A 21,965-nucleotide genomic window follows, 5' to 3' on the forward strand; every position below is an offset into this window, starting at 1 on the left:
GTGTAACTACAGGTATATGTGTTGTAGTGTGTTGTAATGTGACTACAGGTATATGTGTTGTAGTGTGTTGTAGTGTGACTACAGGTATATGTGTTGTAGTGTGTTGTAGTGTAACTACAGGTATATGTGTTGTAGTGTAACTACAGGTATATGTGTTGTAGTGTAACTACAGGTATATGTGTTGTAGTGTAACTACAGGTATATGTGTTGTAGTGTGACTACAGGTATATGTGTTGTAGTGTAACTACAGGTATATGTGTTGTAGTGTAACTACAGGTATATGTGTTGTAGTGTAACTACAGGTATATGTGTTGTAGTGTAACTACAGGTATATGTGTTGTAGTGTAACTACAGGTATATGTGTTGTAGTGTGTTGTAGTGTGACTACAGGTAAATGTGTTGTAGTGTAACTACAGGTATATGTGTTGTAGTGTGACTACAGGTATATGTGTTGTAGTGTGTTGTAATGTAACTACAGGTAAATGTGTTGTAGTGTAACTACAGGTATATGTGTTGTAGTGTAACTACAGGTATATGTGTTGTAGTGTGACTACAGGTATATGTGTTGTAGTGTAACTACAGGTATATGTGTTGTAGTGTGACTACAGGTATATGTGTTGTAGTGTAACTACAGGTATATGTGTTGTAGTGTAACTACAGGTATATGTGTTGTAGTGTAACTACAGGTATATGTGTTGTAGTGTGTTGTAGTGTGACTACAGGTAAATGTGTTGTAGTGTAACTACAGGTATATGTGTTGTAGTGTGACTACAGGTATATGTGTTGTAGTGTGTTGTAATGTAACTACAGGTAAATGTGTTGTAGTGTAACTACAGGTATATGTGTTGTAGTGTAACTACAGGTATATGTGTTGTAGTGTGACTACAGGTATATGTGTTGTAGTGTAACTACAGGTATATGTGTTGTAGTGTAACTACAGGTATATGTGTTGTAGTGTAACTACAGGTATATGTGTTGTAGTGTGTTGTAGTGTAACTACAGGTATATGTGTTGTAGTGTGACTACAGGTATATGTGTTGTAGTGTAACTACAGGTATATGTGTTGTAGTGTAACTACAGGTATATGTGTTGTAGTGTGTTGTAGTGTAACTACAGGTATATGTGTTGTAGTGTAACTACAGGTATATGTGTTGTAGTGTAACTACAGGTATATGTGTTGTAGTGTGTTGTAGTGTAACTACAGGTATATGTGTTGTAGTGTAACTACAGGTATATGTGTTGTAGTGTAACTACAGGTATATGTGTTGTAGTGTAACTACAGGTATATGTGTTGTAATGTAACTACAGGTATATGTGTTGTAGTGTGACTACAGGTATATGTGTTGTAGTGTGACTACAGGTATATGTGTTGTAATGTGTTGTAGTGTAACTACAGGTATATGTGTTGTAGTGTAACTACAGGTATATGTGTTGTAATGTGACTACAGGTATATGTGTTGTAGTGTGTTGTAGTGTTACTACAGGTATATGTGTTGTAGTGTAACTACAGGTATATGTGTTGTAATGTGACTACAGGTATATATACATGTGTGTGTGCGTGTGTGTGTGTGTGTGTGTGTGTGTGTGTGTGTGCACGCTAGCCGTCTGTCAGTGTTGGCATTAGTTCAATGTTGGGGGTTAACCCACCAGTCACCTGTTCCCCACCTCCTCCCTGTATGTGTTTGTGTGTGTGTCTGTGACTGCAGACGGTTGGAGGGTGTGTGTGTGTGTGTGTGTGTGTGTGTGTGTCTGTCTGTGAGCGCAGACGGATGGGGGATGTGTGTGTGTGTGTGTGTGTGTGTGTGTGTGTGTGTGTGTGTGTCTGTCTGTGAGCGCAGACGGATGGGGGATGTTTGTGTCCTTGTACAACGAGTTGGCCCAATTCACTCAGAACATTACCTCTGTTATTGGAGGTGAAACCCCACTGTGGGGTCAATCAGAACATTACCTCTGTTATTGGGGGTGAAACCCCACTGTGGGGTCACTCAGAACATTACCTCTGTTATTGGAGGTGAAACCCCACTGTGGGGACACTCAGAACATTACCTCTGTTATTGGGGGTGAAACCCCACTGTGGGGACACTCAGAACATTACCTCTGTTATTGACACTATCAGAGGTGTCAGCTGTGTTAAAACCAGGTAAATTGAGGAGAACATTCTCTCTTTTTTAAAAGCTATAATGACATGACCTGAGTTTGTGTTCGTCTCTATGTCTGTGTGTTGTAGTGTAACTACATCAGGTGTGTGTTGTAGTGTAACTACAGGTATATGTGTTGTAGTGTGTTGTAGTGTGACTACAGGTATATGTGTTATAGTGTAACTACAGGTATATGTGTTGTAGTGTGACTACAGGTATATGTGTTGTAGTGTGTTGTAGTGTGACTACAGGTATATGTGTTGTAGTGTAACTACAGGTATATGTGTTGTAGTGTGACTACAGGTATATGTGTTGTAGTGTGACTACAGGTATATGTGTTGTAATGTGACTACAGGTATATGTGTTGTAGTGTGACTACAGGTATATGTGTTGTAGTGTAACTACAGGTATATGTGTTGTAGTGTAACTACAGGTATATGTGTTGTAGTGTAACTACAGGTATATGTGTTGTAGTGTAACTACAGGTATATGTGTTGTAGTGTAACTACAGGTATATGTGTTGTAGTGTAACTACAGGTATATGTGTTGTAGTGTGTTGTAGTGTAACTACAGGTATATGTGTTGTAGTGTAACTACAGGTATATGTGTTGTAGTGTAACTACAGGTATATGTGTTGTAGTGTGACTACAGGTATATGTGTTGTAGTGTGTTGTAGTGTAACTACAGGTATATGTGTTGTAGTGTAACTACAGGTATATGTGTTGTAGTGTAACTACAGGTATATGTGTTGTAGTGTGTTGTAGTGTGACTACAGGTATATGTGTTGTAGTGTGTTGTAATGTGACTACAGGTATATGTGTTGTAGTGTAACTACAGGTATATGTGTTGTAATGTAACTACAGGTATATGTGTTGTAGTGTGTTGTAGTGTGACTACAGGTATATGTGTTGTAGTGTAACTACAGGTATATGTGTTGTAGTGTGACTACAGGTATATGTGTTGTAGTGTGACTACAGGTATATGTGTTGTAATGTGACTACAGGTATATGTGTTGTAGTGTAACTACAGGTATATGTGTTGTAGTGTAACTACAGGTATATGTGTTGTAATGTGACTACAGGTATATGTGTTGTAATGTGACTACAGGTATATGTGTTGTAGCGTGACTACAGGTATATGTGTTGTAGTGTGTTGTAATTTGACTACAGGTATATGTGTTGTAGTGTGTTGTAGTGTAACTACAGGTATATGTGTTGTAGTGTGACTACAGGTATATGTGTTGTAGTGTAACTACAGGTATATGTGTTGTAGTGTAACTACAGGTATATGTGTTGTAGTGTAACTACAGGTATATGTGTTGTAGTGTGTTGTAATGTGACTACAGGTATATGTGTTGTAGTGTAACTACAGGTATATGTGTTGTAATGTGACTACAGGTATATGTGTTGTAATGTGACTACAGGTATATGTGTTGTAGTGTGTTGTAATGTAACTACAGGTAAATGTGTTGTAGTGTGTTGTAATGTGACTACAGGTATATGTGTTGTAGTGTGTTGTAGTGTAACTACAGGTATATGTGTTGTAGTGTAACTACAGGTATATGTGTTGTAGTGTGTTGTAGTGTAACTACAGGTATATGTGTTGTAGTGTAACTACAGGTATATGTGTTGTAGTGTGACTACAGGTATATGTGTTGTAGTGTGTTGTAGTGTAACTACAGGTATATGTGTTGTAGTGTAACTACAGGTATATGTGTTGTAATGTGACTACAGGTATGTGTGTGCGTTAACAGGCCTGACAGTGAGTGTTACTACAGGTATATATGTGTGTGTGTGTTAATAGGCCTGACAGTGAGTGTTACTACAGGTATATATGTGTGTGTGTGTTAACAGGCCTGACAGTGAGTGTTACTACAGGTATGTATATATGTGTGTGTGTGTTAACAGGCCTGACAGTGAGTGTTACTACAGGTATATATGTGTGTGTGTGTGTTAACAGGCCTGACAGTGAGTGCTATGAAGGATGGCTCAGGGATGTTGATCCGGTCAGTGGTCCGTGGAGGGTCTGTCTGTCAGGACGGGAGGCTGGGCGTCGGGGACACTATCCTGGCTGTTAACGGAGAACCCACCACCAACCTGACCAACGCTATGTGCAGAGCCATGCTGCGGAGACACTCTGTTATAGGTTCAGATATGAGGTAACACACACCTACAGTCTACTGTATATATAGACATTCACACCAGCCACCAACCTGACCAACGCTATGTGCAGAGCCATGCTGCGGAGACACTCTGTTATAGGTTCAGATATGAGGTAACACAAACCTACAGTCTACTGTATATATAGACATTCACACCAGCCACCAACCTGACCTGACCAACACTGTGGCTGGAGTCGTGATGCAGAGGAGTTCTGTTATAGGTCCAGATAGGAGTTGACCAGGACACACCCTCAGAACCAAAACGCTGAATCCAAACTCTCCTGTCTTTCCTAGTCCTTTAATGTCCAGTATCCTTTAATGTCCTTTAATATCCTTTAATATCCTTTAATATCCTTTAATATCCAGTATCCTTTAATATCCTTTAATATCCTTTAATATCCTTTAATATCCAGTATCCTTTAATATCCAGTATCCTTTAATATCCAGTATCCTTTAATATCCAGTATCCTTTAATATCCTTTAATATACAGTATCCTTTAATATCCAGTATCCTTTAATATCATTTAATATCCAGTATCATTTAATATCCTTTAATATTCTTTAATATCCAGTATCCTTTAATATCCTTTAATATCCTTTAATATCCAGTATCCTTTAATATCTTTTAATATCCTTTAATATCCTTTAATATCCAGTATCCTTTAATATCCTTTAATATCCAGTATCCTTTAATATCCTTTAATATCCAGTATCCTTTAATATCCAGTATCCTTTAATATCCTTTAATATCCAGTATCCTTTAATATCCAGTATCCTTTAATATCCTTTAATATCCAGTATCCTTTAATATCCAGTATCCTTTAATATCCTTTAATGTCCAGTATCCTTTAATATCCTTTAATATCCTTTAATATCCAGTATCCTTTAATATCCTTTAATATCCAGTATCCTTTAATATCCTTTAATATCCAGTATCCTTTAATATCCAGTATCCTTTAATGTCCAGTATCCTTTAATATCCAGTATCCTTTAATATCCAGTATCCTTTAATATCCAGTATCCTTTAATATCCAGTATCCTTTAATATCCTTTAATATCCAGTATCCTTTAATATCCTTTAATATCCAGTATCCTTTAATATCCAGTATCCTTTAATATCCAGTATCCTTTAATGTCAGGTATCCTTTAATATCCAGTATCCTTTAATATCCAGTATCCTTAATATCCAGTATCCTTTAATATCCAGTATCCTTTAATATCCAGTATCCTTTCATATCCAGGATCCTTTAATGTCCAGTATCCTTTAATGTCCAGTATCCTTTAATATCCTTTAATGTCCAGTATCCTTTAATATCCTTTAATGTCCAGTATCCTTTAATATCCTTTAATATCCAGTATCCTTTAATATCCAGTATCCTTTAATATCCAGTATCCTTTAATATCCAGTATCCTTTAATATCCTTTAATATCCTTTAATATCCTTTAATATCCAGTATCATTTAATATCCAGTATCCTTTAATATCCTTTAATATCCAGTATCCTTTAATATCCTTTAATATCCAGTATCCTTTAATATCCAGTATCCTTTAATATCCTTTAATATCCAGTATCCTTTAATATCCAGTATCCTTTAATATCCTTTAATATCCAGTATCCTTTAATATCCAGTATCCTTTAATATCCAGTATCCTTTAATATCCTTTAATGTCCAGTATCCTTTAATATCCTTTAATATCCTTTAATATCCAGTATCCTTTAATATCCTTTAATATCCAGTATCCTTTAATATCCTTTAATATCCAGTATCCTTTAATATCCAGTATCCTTTAATATCCAGTATCCTTTAATGTCCAGTATCCTTTAATATCCAGTATCCTTTAATATCCAGTATCCTTTAATATCCAGTATCCTTTAATATCCAGTATCCTTTAATATCCTTTAATATCCAGTATCCTTTAATATCCTTTAATATCCAGTATCCTTTAATATCCAGTATCCTTTAATATCCAGTATCCTTTAATATCCAGTATCCTTTATTGTCAGGTATCCTTTAATATCCAGTATCCTTTAATATCCAGTATCCTTAATATCCAGTATCCTTTAATATCCAGTATCCTTTAATATCCAGTATCCTTTCATATCCAGTATCCTTTAATGTCCAGTATCCTTTAATGTCCAGTATCCTTTAATATCCTTTAATGTCCAGTATCCTTTAATATCCTTTAATGTCCAGTATCCTTTAATATCCAGTATCCTTTAATATCCAGTATCCTTTAATGTCCAGTATCCTTTAATATCCTTTAATATCCTTTAATATCCAGTATCCTTTAATGTCCAGTATCCTTTAATATCCTTTAATATCCAGTATCCTTTAATATCCAGTATCCTTTAATATCCAGTATCCTTTCATATCCAGTATCCTTTAATGTCCAGTATCCTTTAATGTCCAGTATCCTTTAATATCCTTTAATGTCCAGTATCCTTTAATATCCAGTATACTTTAATATCCAGTATCCTTTAATATTCTTTAATATCCAGTATCCTTTAATATCCAGTATCCTTTAATATCCTTTAATATCCTTTAATGTCCAGTATCCTTTAATATCCTTTAATATCCAGTATCCTTTAATATCCAGTATCCTTTAATATCCAGTATCCTTTAATATCCTTTAATATCCAGTATCCTTTAATATCCAGTATCCTTTAATATCCAGGATCCTTTAATATCCAGTTTCCTTTAATATCCTTTAATATCCTTTAATATCCTTTAATATCCAGTATCCTTTCATATCCAGTATCCTTTAATATCCTTTAATATCCAATATCCTTTAATATCCAGTATCCTTTAATATCCAGTATCCTTTCATACCCAGTATCCTTTAATATCCTTTAATATCCTTTAATATCCAGTATCCTTTAATATCCTTTAATATCCAGTATCCTTTCATATCCAGTATCCTTTAAAATCCTTTAATATCCTTTAATATCCAGTATCCTTTAATATCCTTTAATATCCAGTATCCTTTAATATCCTTTAATATCCAGTATCCTTTAATATCCTTTAATATCCTTTCATATCCAGTATCCTTTAATATCCTTTAATATCCTTTAATATCCAGTATCCTTTAATATCCTTTAATATCCTTTAATGTCCAGTATCCTTTAATATCCTTTAATATCATTTAATATCTAGTATCCTTTAATGTCCAGTATCCTTTAATATCCTTTAATATCCTTTAATGTCCAGAATCCTTTAATATCCTTTAATATCCTTTAATATCCAGTATCCTTTAATATCCTTTAATATCCTTTCATATCCAGTATCCTTTAATATCCTTTAATATCCTTTCATATCCAGTATCCTTTAATATCCTTTAATATCCTTTAAAATCCTTTAATGTCCAGTATCCTTTAATATCCTTTAATATCCTTTCATATCCAGTATCCTTTAATATCCTTTAATATCCTTTCATATCCAGTATCCTTTAATATCCTTTAATATCCTTTAATGTCCAGTATCCTTTAATATCCTTTAATATCCTTTAATATCCTTTAATATCCTTCAATATCCTTCAATATCCTTTAATATCCTTTAATATCCTTTAATGTCCAGTATCCTTTAATATCCTTTAATATCCTTTAATATCCTTTAATATCCTTTAATGTCCAGTATCCTTTAATATCCTTTAATATCCTTTAATATCCTTTAATATCCTTTAATGTCCAGTATCCTTTAATATCCTTTAATGTCCTTTAATATCCTTTCATATCCAGTATCCTTTAATATCCTTTAATATCCTTTCATATCCAGTATCCTTTAATATCCTTTAATATCCTTTAATGTCCAGTATCCTTTAATATCCTTTAATATCCTTTAATGTCCAGTATCCTTTCATATCCAGTATCCTTTAATGTCCTTTAATATCCTTTAATATCCTTTAATGTCCAGTATCCTTTAATATCCTTTAATATCCTTTAATTTCCTTTAATGTCCAGTATCCTTTAATGTCCAGTATCCTTTAATATCCAGTATCCTTTAATATCCTTTAATGTCCAGTATCCTTTAATATCCAGTATCCTTTAATATCCTTTAATATCCTTTCATATCCAGTATCCTTTAATATCCTTTAATATCCTTTAATATCCAGTATCCTTTAATATCCTTTAATATCATTTAATATCTAGTATCCTTTAATGTCCAGTATCCTTTAATATCCTTTAATATCCTTTAATATCCTTTAATGTCCAGAATCCTTTAATATCCTTTAATATCCTTTAATATCCTTTAATATCCTTTAATATCCAGTATCCTTTAATATCCTTTAATATCCTTTCATATCCAGTATCCTTTAATATCCTTTAATATCCTTTCATATCCAGTATCCTTTAATATCCTTTAATATCCTTTAATATCCAGTATCCTTTAATATTTAATATCCTTTAATATCCTTTCATATCCAGTATCCTTTAATATCCTTTAATATCCTTTAAAATCCTTTAATGTCCAGTATCCTTTAATATCCTTTAATATCCTTTAATGTCCTTTAATATCCAGCATCCTTTAATGTCCAGCATCCTTTAATGTCCAGTATCCTTTAATATCCTTTAATATCCTTTCATATCCAGTATCCTTTAATATCCTTTAATATCCTTTCATATCCAGTATCCTTTAATATCCTTTAATATCCTTTAATATCCAGTATCCTTTAATATTTAATATCCTTTAATATCCTTTCATATCCAGTATCCTTTAATATCCTTTAATATCCTTTAAAATCCTTTAATGTCCAGTATCCTTTAATATCCTTTAATATCCTTTAATATCCTTTAATATCCTTTAATATCCTTTAATATCCTTTAATGTCCAATATCCTTTAATATCCTTTAATATCCTTTAATATCCTTTAATATCCTTTAATATCCTTTAATGTCCAATATCCTTTAATATCCTTTAATATCCTTTAATATCCTTTAATATCCTTTAATATCCTTTAATGTCCAGTATCCTTTAATGTCCTTTAATATCCTTTAATATCCTTTAATGTCCAATATCCTTTAATATCCTTTAATATCCTTTAATATCCTTTAATGTCCAATATCCTTTAACATCCTTTAATATCCTTTAATATCCTTTAATATCCTTTAATGTCCAGTATCCTTTAATATCCTTTAATATCCTTTAATATCCTTTAATGTCCAATATCCTTTAATATCCTTTAATATCCTTTAATATCCTTTAATGTCCAGTATCCTTTAATATCCAGTATCCTTTAATATCCTTTAATGTCCAGTATCCTTTAATATCCAGTATCCTTTAATATCCAGTATCCTTTAATGTCCAGTATCCTTTAATGTCCAGTATCCTTTAATATCCTTTAATATCCTTTAATATCCTTTAATATCCAGTATCCTTTAATATCCAGTATCCTTTAATATCCAGTATCCTTTAATGTCCAGTATCCTTTAATGTCCAGTATCCTTTAATATCCTTTAATATCCTTTAATATCCAGTATCCTTTAATGTCCAGTATCCTTTAATGTCCAGTATCCTTTAATGTCCAGTATCCTTTAATATCCTTTAATATCCTTTAATATCCAGTATCCTTTAATGTCCAGTATCCTTTAATGTCCAGTATCCTTTAATGTCCAGTATCCTTTAATGTCCAGTATCCTTTAATGTCCAGTATCCTTTAATATCCAGTATTGGTATTAGAATGTAATATAATCACACATCTGCTGACCCTCATTCAACACCTCCGACCCGTCATCATTCAATACATCATCATTCAATACATCATCATTCAATACATCATCATTCAATACATCATCATTCAATACATCATCATTCAATACATCATCATTCAATACATCATCATTCAATACATCATCATTACAGTATGTTTGTAATGATCAGCTCCATCACATCATCAGTGCAGTATGTTTGTAATGATCAGCTCCATCACATCATCAGTGCAGTATGTTTGTAATGATCAGCTCCATCACATCATCATTACAGTATGTTTGTAATGACCAGCTCCATCACATCATCATTACAATATGTTTGTAATGACTAGCTCCATCACATCATCATTACAATATGTTTGTAATGACCAGCTCCATCACATCATCAGTGCAGTATGTTTGTAATGATCAGCTCCATCACATCATCATTGCAGTATGTTTGTAATGACCAGCTCCATCACACCATCATTTCAGTATGTTTGTAATGATCAGCTCCATCACATCATCAGTGCAGTATGTTTGTAATGATCAGCTCCATCACACCATCATTTCAGTGTGTTTGTAATGACCAGCTCCATCACATCATCAGTGCAGTATGTTTGTAATGATCAGCTCCATCACATCATCAGTGCAGTATGTTTGTAATGACCAGCTCCATCACACCATCATTTCAGTATGTTTGTAATGATCAGCTCCATCACACCATCATTGCAGTATGTTTGTAATGACCAGCTCCATCACATCATCATTGCAGTATGTTTGTAATGATCAGCTCCATCACATCATCATTGCAGTATGTTTGTAATGACCAGCTCCATCACATCATCATTGCAGTATGTTTGTAATGACCAGCTCCATCACATCATCATTGCAGTATGTTTGTAATGACCAGCTCCATCACATCATCATTGCAGTATGTTTGTAATGATCAGCTCCATCACATCATCATTACAGTATGTTTGTAATGACCAGCTCCATCACATCATCATTGCAGTATGTTTGTAATGACCAGCTCCATCACATCATCATTGCAGTATGTTTGTAATGACTAGCTCCATCACATCATCATTACAGTATGTTTGTAATGACCAGCTCCATCACATCATCAGTGCAGTATGTTTGTAATGACCAGCTCCATCACATCATCAGTGCAGTATGTTTGTAATTACTAGCTCCATCACATCATCAGTGCAGTATGTTTGTAATGACCAGCTCCATCACATCATCATTGCAGTATGTTTGTAATGACCAGCTCCATCACATCATCAGTGCAGTATGTTTGTAATGACTAGCTCCATCACATCATCATTGCAGTATGTTTGTAATGATCAGCTCCATCACATCATCAGTGCAGTATGTTTGTAATGACCAGCTCCATCACATCATCAGTGCAGTATGTTTGTAATGACCAGCTCCATCACATCATCAGTGCAGTATGTTTGTAATGACCAGCTCCATCACATCATCATTGCAGTATGTTTGTAATGACCAGCTCCATCACATCATCAGTGCAGTATGTTTGTAATGACCAGCTCCATCACATCATCAGTGCAGTATGTTTGTAATGACCAGCTCCATCACATCATCATTGCAGTATGTTTGTAATGACCAGCTCCATCACATCATCAGTGCAGTATGTTTGTAATGACCAGCTCCATCACATCATCATTGCAGTATGTTTGTAATGACCAGCTCCATCACATCATCATTACAGTATGTTTGTAATGACTAGCTCCATCACATCATCATTGCAGTATGTTTGTAATGACCAGCTCCATTATTGTCTAGTTTTTAACTATCTTAGGACTTTTGTCTAAATGACACAAACACAGACACATACCTACATTAACTACGTCTCTCTCTATCAACTCACTCGCTCATCTCTCTCTCTCTCTCTCTCTCTCTCTCTCTCTCTCTCTCTCTCTCTCTCTCTCTCTCTCTCAATTCAATTCAATTCAAGGGGCTCTATTGGCATGGGAAACATGTGTTAACATTGCCAAAGCAAGTGAGGTAGATAATATATAAAGTGAATATATAAAGTGAAATAAACAATAAAAATGAACACTAAACATTACACATACAGGAGTTTCAATACAATAAAGACATTACAATTGTCATATTATATATATATATATACAGTATATACAGTGTTGTAACAATGTACAAATGGTTAAGGAAAATAAATAAGCATAAATATGCTCTCTCTCTCTCTCTTTATTTCTCTCTATCACCTTTCACTCCACAGTGTGACATTCATCCCCTCGTTTCTGGTAGAGGAGCACCGTGCCTCCATGGCCCAGCAGCCTCTGTCATCCATCATGGTGGACGGCCCCTCACCCTGCCCTCTGACACCCTCCCCTACCCCTCTTGGAGGTCCGACCCCTTCCCCTACCCCTCCTGGAGGTCCAACCTCTTCCCCTACCCCCCCTGGAGGTCTAACCCCTTCCCCTACCCCCCCTGGAGGTCCAAACCCTTCCCCTACACCTCCTGGAGCCCCAGATACAGCCTCAACAGTCCCAGGTCCAGCTACAGCCCCAAGGCCTCAAAGCCCTTCTCTACCCAGACCTGTGGTATCAGCTACAAGTACAGCTCCAGCCTCAACGCCAACCAAAGGCCCACCCAGACCCCCACCCCCAGACAAGAGGTAAGATCCCGTCTTGAAACTGTGAAACAAATAACAATAAACATAAAGCCCTAACTCCAACCCTAACCTCAACCCTTACCCTAGCTCTAGCCTCAACCCTTACTCCAACTCTAGCATCAACCCCGGCCTCGGTCTCTCAGCCACAGCTCCAATCCAAAGGTAAGCTTCTAACCCTATCTCAAACCCTTGCTTGCTCGAGCGCTTTCTTCAGCCTCAACCCTACACTGAGTCTTATAGCTCCACCTCAACCCTACACGGAGCCTTATAGCTCCACCTCAACCCTACACTGAGTCTTAAGTCTCCACCTCAACCCTACACTGAGTCTTAAGGCTCCACCTCAACCCTACACTGAGTCTTAAGGCTCCACCTCAACCCTACACTGAGTCTTAAGGCTCCACCTCAACCCTACACTGAGTCTTAAGGCTCCACCTCAACCCTACACTGAGTAATTTTGCACGCCCAATTTTTCAGTTTTTGATTTGTTAAAAAAGTTTTAAATATCCAATAAATGTCGTTCCACTTCATGATTGTGTCCCACTTGTTGATTCTTCACAAAAAAAATACAGTTTTATATCTTTATGTTTGAAGCCTGAAATGTGGCAAAAGGTCGCAAAGTTCAAGGGGGCCGAATACTTTCGCAAGGCACTGTATGTATATATACAGTACCAGTCAAACCTACTCATTCAAGGGATTTTCTATATTTTGACTATTTTCTATTGTAGAATTATAATGAAGACATCAAAACTATGAAATAACACATATGGAATCATGTAGTAACCAAAAAAAGTGTTAAACAATTCAAAAAATATTTTATATTTGAGATTCTTCAAAGTAGCCACCCTTTGCCTTGATGACAGCTTTGCAACCTCTTGGCATTCTCTCAACCAGCTTCATGAGGAATGCATTTAAATGAACAGGTGTGCCTTGTTAAAAGTTAATTTGTGTAATTTCTTTCCTTCTTCTTAATGCATTTGAGCCAGTCAGTTGTGTTGTGACAAGGTAGGGAGGGTATATAGAATAATAATATAATAATAATAATAAACCCTATTTGGTAAAAGACCAAGTCCATATCATGACAAGAACAGCTGCAATAAACAAAGAGAAAGACAGTCCATAAATGTGTATATATTTCTCTACCTATATAAATGTTAATATTGATAAATGTATCATAAGGAATAACGTTATAGGCTACAAAATATTAAAAATGAACATTTTACTGTTTATAAAGCATGTGATCTTTTTCCCTGTAGCCTAATCCCTAAACCCCCACCCTCACCCGTACCACTGAAGGAGAGGAGAGGTGTGGATGGAGTGAGAGAGGAAGAGAAGAAAGTGGAGAGGAAGCGAGAGGAGGAGGAGGAGGAGGTGAGAGAGGAAGAAGAGAGAGAGGACGAGATGTTGGTTTATCCTACTAACCCCAGTTGGGCTCAACCTAGAAGGTTAGTAAACGTTCCTGTCCTTCTTTATAGTCGAACGCTGTAGTGCACAGTTAATACACACTCGTTGTGACACTCGCGCACGCACACACACCACCCCCTTCACCCTGTTTCTCCCTGTCAGTCCCACAGCGGCTGGTTGGTCAGGCTGCCAGGCACACACACCACCCCTTTCACCCTGTTCATCCCTGTCTTTCCCACAGCGGCTGGTTGGTCAGGCTGCCAGGCACACACACCACCCCTTTCACCCTGTTCATCCCTGTCTTTCCCACAGCGGCTGGTTGGTCAGGCTGCCAGGCACACACACCACCCCCTTCACCCTGTTTATCCCTGTCTCTCCCACAGCGGCTGGTTGGTCAGGCTGCCAGGCACACACACCACCCCCTTCACCCTGTTTATCCCTGTCTTTCCCACAGCGGCTGTCTAAAGGTCTAAATCTCTCAGAAAGTATTCAGAGCCCTTTGACTTTTTCCAAAATTGTATGTTACAGCCTTATTACATCACAATACCCCATAACGACATCACAATACCCCATAATGACATCACAATACCCTATAATGACATCACAATACCCCATAACGACACCACAATACCCTATAATGACACCACAATACCCCATAATGACATCACAATACCCTATAATGACATCACAATACCCCATAACGACATCACAATACCCTATAATGACATCACAATACCCCATAACGACATCACAATACCCCATAACGACATCACAATACCCAATAACGACATCACAATACCCCATAACGACATCACAATACCCCGTAACGTCATCACAATACCCTATAACGACATCACAATACCCTATAACGACATCACAATACCCCATAACGACATCACAATACCCTATAACGACATCACAATACCCTATAATGACATCGCAATACTCCATAACGACATCACAATACCCTCGAATGACATCACAATACCCCATAACGACATCACAAAACCCTAGAATGACATCACAATACCCTATAACGACATCACAATACCCTATAACGACATCACAATACCCTATAACGACATCACCATACCCTATAACGACATTCCAATACCCTATAACGACATCACCATACCCTATAACGACATTCCAATACCCTATAACGACATCACAATACCCTATAATGACATCACAATATTTTTAGAATTTTTAGCAAATTTCTAAAACATAAAAAAACTGAAATATCACATTTCAATAAGTATTCAGACCCTTTACTCAGAACTTTGTTGAAGATCCTTTGGCAGCGATTACAGCCTCGTGTCTTATTGGGTATGAAGCTACCAGCTCGGCACACCTGTATTTGGGGAGTTTCTCCCATTCTTCTCTGCAGATCCTCTGAAGCTCTGCCAGGTTGCTTTCAGCTTTCCAGAGATGTTAGATCGGGTTCAAGTCCAGTCTCTGGCTGGGCCACTCAATGGCATTCAGAGACTGATCCATGAAGCCACTCCTGTGTTGTCTTGGCTGTGTGCTTAGGGTTGTTGTTCTATTGGAAGGTGAACCTTCACCCCAGTCTGAGGTCCTGAATGCTCTGGAGCAGGTTTTCTTCAAGGATCTCTCTGTACTTTGCCCCGTTCATCTTTCCCTCGATCCTGACTAGTCTCCCAGTCCCTGCCACTGAAAAACATCCCTCAGCATGATGCTGCCACCACCATGCTTCACCGTAGGGATGGAGCCAGGTTTCCTCCAGACATGACGCCTGGCATTCAGGCCAAAGAGTTCAATCTTGGTTTCATCAGACAAGAGAATCTTGTTTCTCATGGTCTGAGAGTCCTTTAGGTGCCTTTTGGCAAACTCAATACCCCAAACTCCAAGCGGGCTGTCATGTGCCTTTTACTGAGGAGTGGCTTCCGTTTGACCTCTCTACCATAAAGGCCTGATTGGTGGAGTGCTGCAGAGATGGTTGTCCTTCAGGAAGTTTCTCCCATCTCAACAGAGGAACTCTGGAACTCTGTCAGAGTGACCATCAGGTTCTTGGTCACCAAAGACCTTCTCTCCCGATTGCTCAGTTTGGCCAGGCGGTCAGCCCTAGGAAGAGTCTTGGTGCTTCCAAAAATCTTCCATTTCAGAATGATGGGGGCCACTGTGTTCTTGGGGACCTTCAATGCTGAATCCATTTTTTGGTACCCTTCCCCAATATCACACACAATCCTGTCTCTGAGCTCTTTCCACCTCATGGCTTAGTTTTTGCTCTGACATGCACTACCAATCTGTGGGACCATATATAGACAGGTGTGTGCCTTTCCAAATCATGTCCAATCAATTGAATGTATCACAGGTGGACTCCAATCAAGTTGTAGAAACATCTCAAGGATGGTCAATAGAAACAGGATGGACCTGAGGATCAATTTGGAGTCTCATCGCAAAGGGTCTGAACACTTTAATTTGCAAACATTTCTAAAAAACAGTTTTCGCTTTGTCATTATGGGGTATGTAGATTGATTTTTTTGTAATTTAACCCATTTGAGAATAAGTCTGTAACCTAACAACATTTTTAAAAAGTCAAGGGGTCTGAATACTTTCTTGTTACAGTGTTGTAACAATGTGCAAATAGTTAAAGTACAAAAGAGAAAATATATAAACATAAGTATGGGTTGTATTTACAATGTTGTTTGTCCTTCTCTGGTTGCCCTTTTCTTGTGGCAACAGGTCACAAATGTTGCTGCTGTGATGGCACACTTTAGTATTTCACCCAGTAGATATGGGAATTTATCAAAATTGGATTTGTTTCGAATTCTTTGTGGGTCTGTTTTATCTGAGGGAAATATGTGTCTCTAAAATGTTCATACATTTGGCAGAAGGTTTGGAAGTGCAGCTCAGTTTCTCTTGAGAGCCATGTCTGCCTACAGCAACCTCTCTCAATAGCAAGGTTATTCTCACTGAGTCTGTACATAGTCAAAGCTTTCTTTAAGTTGGGGTCAGTCACAGTGGTCAGGTATTCTGCCACTGTGTACTCTCTGTTTAGGGCCAAGTAGCATTCCATTTTGCTCTTTTTTTAGTAAATTCTTTTAAATGTTTCAAGTAATTATCTTTCTGTTTTCTCGGGATTTGGTTGGGTCTAACTGTGTTTCTGTCCTGGGGCTCTGTGGGGTCTGTTTGTGTTGGTGAACAGAGCCCCAGCTCTTCTCTTCTGCTCTGCATGAATTATTTGGTGTTTTAAATTGTACACAGATGATGTTTTTGCAGAATTCTGCATGCAGAGTCTCAATTTTTCAAAGAGGGTGGGGCTCAGGCTGCATCCCTGTCTCACCTCACGGCCCTGTGGAAAGAAATGTGAATGTTTTTTGCCAATTTTTAACTCCACATTTGTTGTTTGTGTACATGGATTGTATAATGTGTTTCACCCAACACAGCTTTCCGTCAATTTGCAGACCCTCGTGCCAAATGGAGTCAGAAGCTTTTTTGAAATCAACAAAGCATGACAAGACTTTGCCTTTGTTTTGTTTGTCTGTTTTACGGTAATTTGGTAAAAAGCCAATTTCACACTTGCTCAGTATATTGTTTTTACTGAGGAAATGTACAAATCTGCTGTACAAGTCTGCTGTTAATGATAATACAGAGGATTTTCCCAATGTTGCTGTTGACGCATATCCCTCTCTCTCTCTTTCTCTCTCTATCTCTCTCTCTTTCTCTCTCTCTCTTTCCCTCCCCCTCTCTCTCGCTCTCTCTCTCTCTGTCTCTCTCGCTCTGTCTCTCTCTCTCTGTCTCTCCACTCCCGCCCCCCCATGCAGGGTCAAGTTGATGCGTTCTTCAGGCCAGTCTCTGGGCATCAGTATCATGGGAGGGAGAGGGATGGGCAGCAGGCTGAGCAGTGGAGAGGTGATGAGAGGAGTGTTCATTAAACACATCACACCAGACAGCCCTGCTGGACACAACGGCACCCTGAAGACTGGAGACAGGATACTGGAGGTATGGAGAGAGGAGAAGGGAGAAGGGAGAGGGGAGAGGATGAGGTGTGTGTTTGTGTATGTATATGTATATGTTTGTGATGAGTGTTCATTAAAGAGGTGTGTGTGTGTGTGTTTCTTCCTTCTGGTGAGTTTCCCTGGCCACACATCACTTGATTCTTCTTCATCTTTTTTCTTCATCTTCTTCTGCCACTTCTACTTCTTCTACTTCTTCTACTTCTTTTGCTTCTTCTATTTCTTCTGCTTCTTCTGCTTCTACTTCTTCTTCTGCTTCTTCTACTTCTACTTCTTCTATTTCTTCTGCTTCTTCTGCTTCTACTTCTTCTTCTGCTTCTTCTACTTCTACTTCTTCTATTTCTTCTTCTACTTCTACTTCTTCTTCTGCTTCTTCTACTTCTACTTCTTCTGCTTCTTCTGCTTCTTCTTCTTCTACTTCTTCTTCTACTTCTGCTTCTTCTTCTTCTACTTCTGCTTCTTCTTCTTCTATTTCTTCTTCTGCTTCTTCTTCTACTTCTTCTACTTCTACGTCTTCTTCTACGTCTTCTTCTACTTCTGTTTCTTCTTCTTCTACTTCTTCTTCTACTTCTGCTTCTACTTCTTCTATTTCTTCTTCTGCTTCTTCTTCTACTTCTTCTACTTCTTCTTCTGCTTCTACTACTTCTACTTCTTCTACTTCTTTTGCTTCTTCTATTTCTTCTGCTTCTTCTGCTTCTTCTGCTTCTTCTACTTCTACGTCTTCTTCTACTTCTTCTGCTTCTTCTTCTACTTCTTCTACTTCTACGTCTTCTTCTACTTCTTCTACTTCTTCTTCTTCTGCTTCTTCTTCTACTTCTTCTACTTCTTCTTCTACTTCTTCTACTTCTTCTTCTGCTTCTTCTGCTTCTTCTACTTCTACGTCTTCTTCTACTTCTTCTGCTTCTTCTTCTACTTCTTCTACTTCTACGTCTTCTTCTACTTCTTCTACTTCTTCTTCTTCTGCTTCTTCTTCTTCTTCTTCTTCTTCTTCTGCTTCTTCTACATCTTCTTCTGCTTGCTCTTTGAAGTCTAGGCCGATTAACTGTAATGCACTGCTGATGTAAAAAGGGCTTCGGGAATGCATTTGATTGGTTGATTTATTGCTGATTGATCAGGTAGGAGGCATGGATCTGAGAGATGCCAGCCATGAGCAGGCAGTGGAGGCCATCCGTAGTGCTGGAGACCCTGTTGTCTTCCTGGTACAGACTGGACAACACACATCACAGGTCGGTTTAGTTTAGAACTGCCACTCACATGTATGCACGCACACACATACAAGTCCTCTGATATCATGTGACGTCTCTCTGTCTCTCTCTCTGTCTCTCTCTCTCTCTCTCTGTCTCTCTGTCCCTCCCTCTCTCTCTCTCTCTCTCTCTCTCTGTCCCTCCCTCTCTCTCTCTCTCTCTCTCTCTCTGTCCCTCTCTCTCTCTCTGTCCCTCTCTCTCTCTCTCTCTCTCTGTCTCTCTGTTTCATATCTTCTTCCCATCAGGCCTCTCCTGTGCTCTCCAACCATGAGAGGCAAGCCTCAGCATCACACAGGGACTCACCGAACAACAGGGTTTGTAATTCCTTATGTCTTCCCATTTTTTGTTTGTTGTATTAGAATAAGATATATATTCTGTGTAGAATGTGGATCTATGTACCATAGCATTTGATGTTAGAATATAGAACAGCTATGCAACTCTATGTTTTGTTCACTAGAAACAAAGAGTTGGCTAGAGGGCACATCAATGCTAAAACAGGTGCATATTCTATCCAGCTCTTTGTACTTTGTACTTGCTGGTAGTCGTGCGGTTGTTGTGTCACGTCTAGGCTGTGTTGTTGATTCCCATGTGTTTTCCTCGTAGAGACAGAACTATACCTTTATAAGTCTGTACTCTGTACTCTGTATGTGGTGTGTATTCCCTGTGTGGCCCTGTATATAGATGCCAGAGAGTCACAGTGGTCTGTTCCTTAGTCTCTCCCCCGCCAACCCCTTCACCCCTACTCCCTTTAAGGTTTGTACACCTGTGTGTGAGACTGTGTGTGCCCCCCCCTACCCATAACCCTTAAAAACAGACATACCCTGTTTTCATATACTGCACTTATACAGCCTCTCATCACTACCACTAATACAGACCTGTCTACATGTGTATATCTATATGTGGTGTGTTTGTTTTGAACACACCCTGTTTTCCTGTGTTTGTCCCCGCGTCTTCAGCCGACAGCCAATAGGACGGTCAGGAGAAGCCCCACAACTGTCTCTGCACCAATCACACGGAGAGACACGGAAGACGGCTGGAGTGGGTTACACACACGCGCACACACACACGCACGCACGCACGCACGCACGCACGCACGCACGCACACACACACACACACACACACACACACACACACACACACACACACACACACACACACACACACACACACACACACACACACACACACACACACACACACACACACACACACACCACACACACACACATCACACACATCACTATAGGCCTGCCAGAATAACCACTAGTCCCCTAGACACTGACAGGAGGGGATTGAACCAGAATAACCACTAGTCTCCTAGACACTGACAGGAGGGGATTGAACCAGAATAACCACTGACAGGAGGGGATTGAACCAGAATAACCACTAGTCTCCTAGACACTGACAGGAGGGGATTGAACCAGAATAACCACTAGTCTCCTAGACACTGACAGGAGGGGATTGAACCAGAATAACCACTAGTCCCATAGACACTGACAGGAGGGGATTGAACCAGAATAACCTCTAGTCTCCTAGACACTGACAGGAGGGGATTGAACCAGAATAACCACTGGTCTCCTAGACACTGACAGGAGGGGATGGAACCAGAATAACCACTAGTCTCCTAGACACTGACAGGAGGGGATTGAACCAGAATAACCACTAGTCTCCTAGACACTGACAGGAGGGGATTGAACCAGAATAACCACTGACAGGAGGGGATTGAACCAGAATAACCACTAGTCTCCTAGACACTGACAGGAGGGGATTGAACCAGAATAACCACTAGTCTCCTAGACACTGACAGGAGGGGATTGAACCAGAATAACCACTAGTCCCATAGACACTGACAGGAGGGGATTGAACCAGAATAACCTCTAGTCTCCTAGACACTGACAGGAGGGGATTGAACCAGAATAACCACTGGTCTCCTAGACACTGACAGGAGGGGATGGAACCAGAATAACCACTAGTCTCCTAGACACTGACAGGAGGGGATTGAACCAGAATAACCACTAGTCTCCTAGACACTGACAGGAGGGGATTGAACCAGAATAACCGCTGGTCTCCTAGACACTGACAGGAGGGGATTGAACCAGAATAACCACTAGTCCCCTAGACACTGAACCAGAATAAGCAATATGACGTTGATTCTGAAGGTGAACACGGCCTTCATTTCCTACTTCAATCCTTTTGTGTTTCATTCTCTCTCTCTTTCTCTATATCTCTACTGCTTCCTCTCTGTCGTCGTCCCCGTCCCCGTCCCCCCCCACACAGAGAAGATGATGTCCAGGTATGGAGGTCTGCCAGGTGAGCTCCATATGATAGAACTGGAGAAGAGTCCCCGTGGAGTCACTAGCACCGAGGCCCCGGGACAGGGTCTGGTTCCTGGTCTGGGTCTCAGCCTGACCGAGGACAGGGATGGTTCCAGAGCCCACCTCGGCGTCTACGTGGCCGGGGTCGACCCCCAGGGGGCGGCGGGGCGAGACGGACGGATACGCGTGGGAGATGAGCTACTGGAGGTGAGTCAGTGTGTGTGAGAGAGATTAGAGAAAGAGACACCACACTGCAGGTGGCAGTATGCCCCTCTTTCAGTTTGTTTTAATGACTCATAGAAGTTTCAATGCAGACAGCCGTGAATGGAGCTGCCCATGCTGTCACAGAATACAGGATGGCACAGATACAAAGAAGGACC

The 21,965-nt window shown here is 38.9% G+C and overlaps 1 protein-coding gene across 1 annotated transcript in view; it reads left to right on the top strand.

The window, feature by feature from the left end:
- Nucleotides 1-21,965, top strand: part of LOC139405156 (multiple PDZ domain protein-like) — a 140,462-nt gene that overhangs the window by 93,760 nt on the left and 24,737 nt on the right. Inside the window, 11 exon segments of the mRNA XM_071147575.1 lie at nt 4,098-4,276; nt 4,330-4,412; nt 12,249-12,406; nt 12,437-12,647; nt 13,898-14,086; nt 17,834-18,011; nt 19,141-19,251; nt 19,515-19,583; nt 19,951-20,022; nt 20,226-20,307; nt 21,548-21,792. Coding sequence (XP_071003676.1) covers nt 4,098-4,276; nt 4,330-4,412; nt 12,249-12,406; nt 12,437-12,647; nt 13,898-14,086; nt 17,834-18,011; nt 19,141-19,251; nt 19,515-19,583; nt 19,951-20,022; nt 20,226-20,307; nt 21,548-21,792 — 1,577 coding nt within the window.

The sequence above is a fragment of the Oncorhynchus clarkii genome, unplaced genomic scaffold, assembly GCF_045791955.1.
Source record: "Oncorhynchus clarkii lewisi isolate Uvic-CL-2024 unplaced genomic scaffold, UVic_Ocla_1.0 unplaced_contig_2530_pilon_pilon, whole genome shotgun sequence".
NCBI classification, from domain to species: domain Eukaryota; kingdom Metazoa; phylum Chordata; class Actinopteri; order Salmoniformes; family Salmonidae; genus Oncorhynchus; species Oncorhynchus clarkii.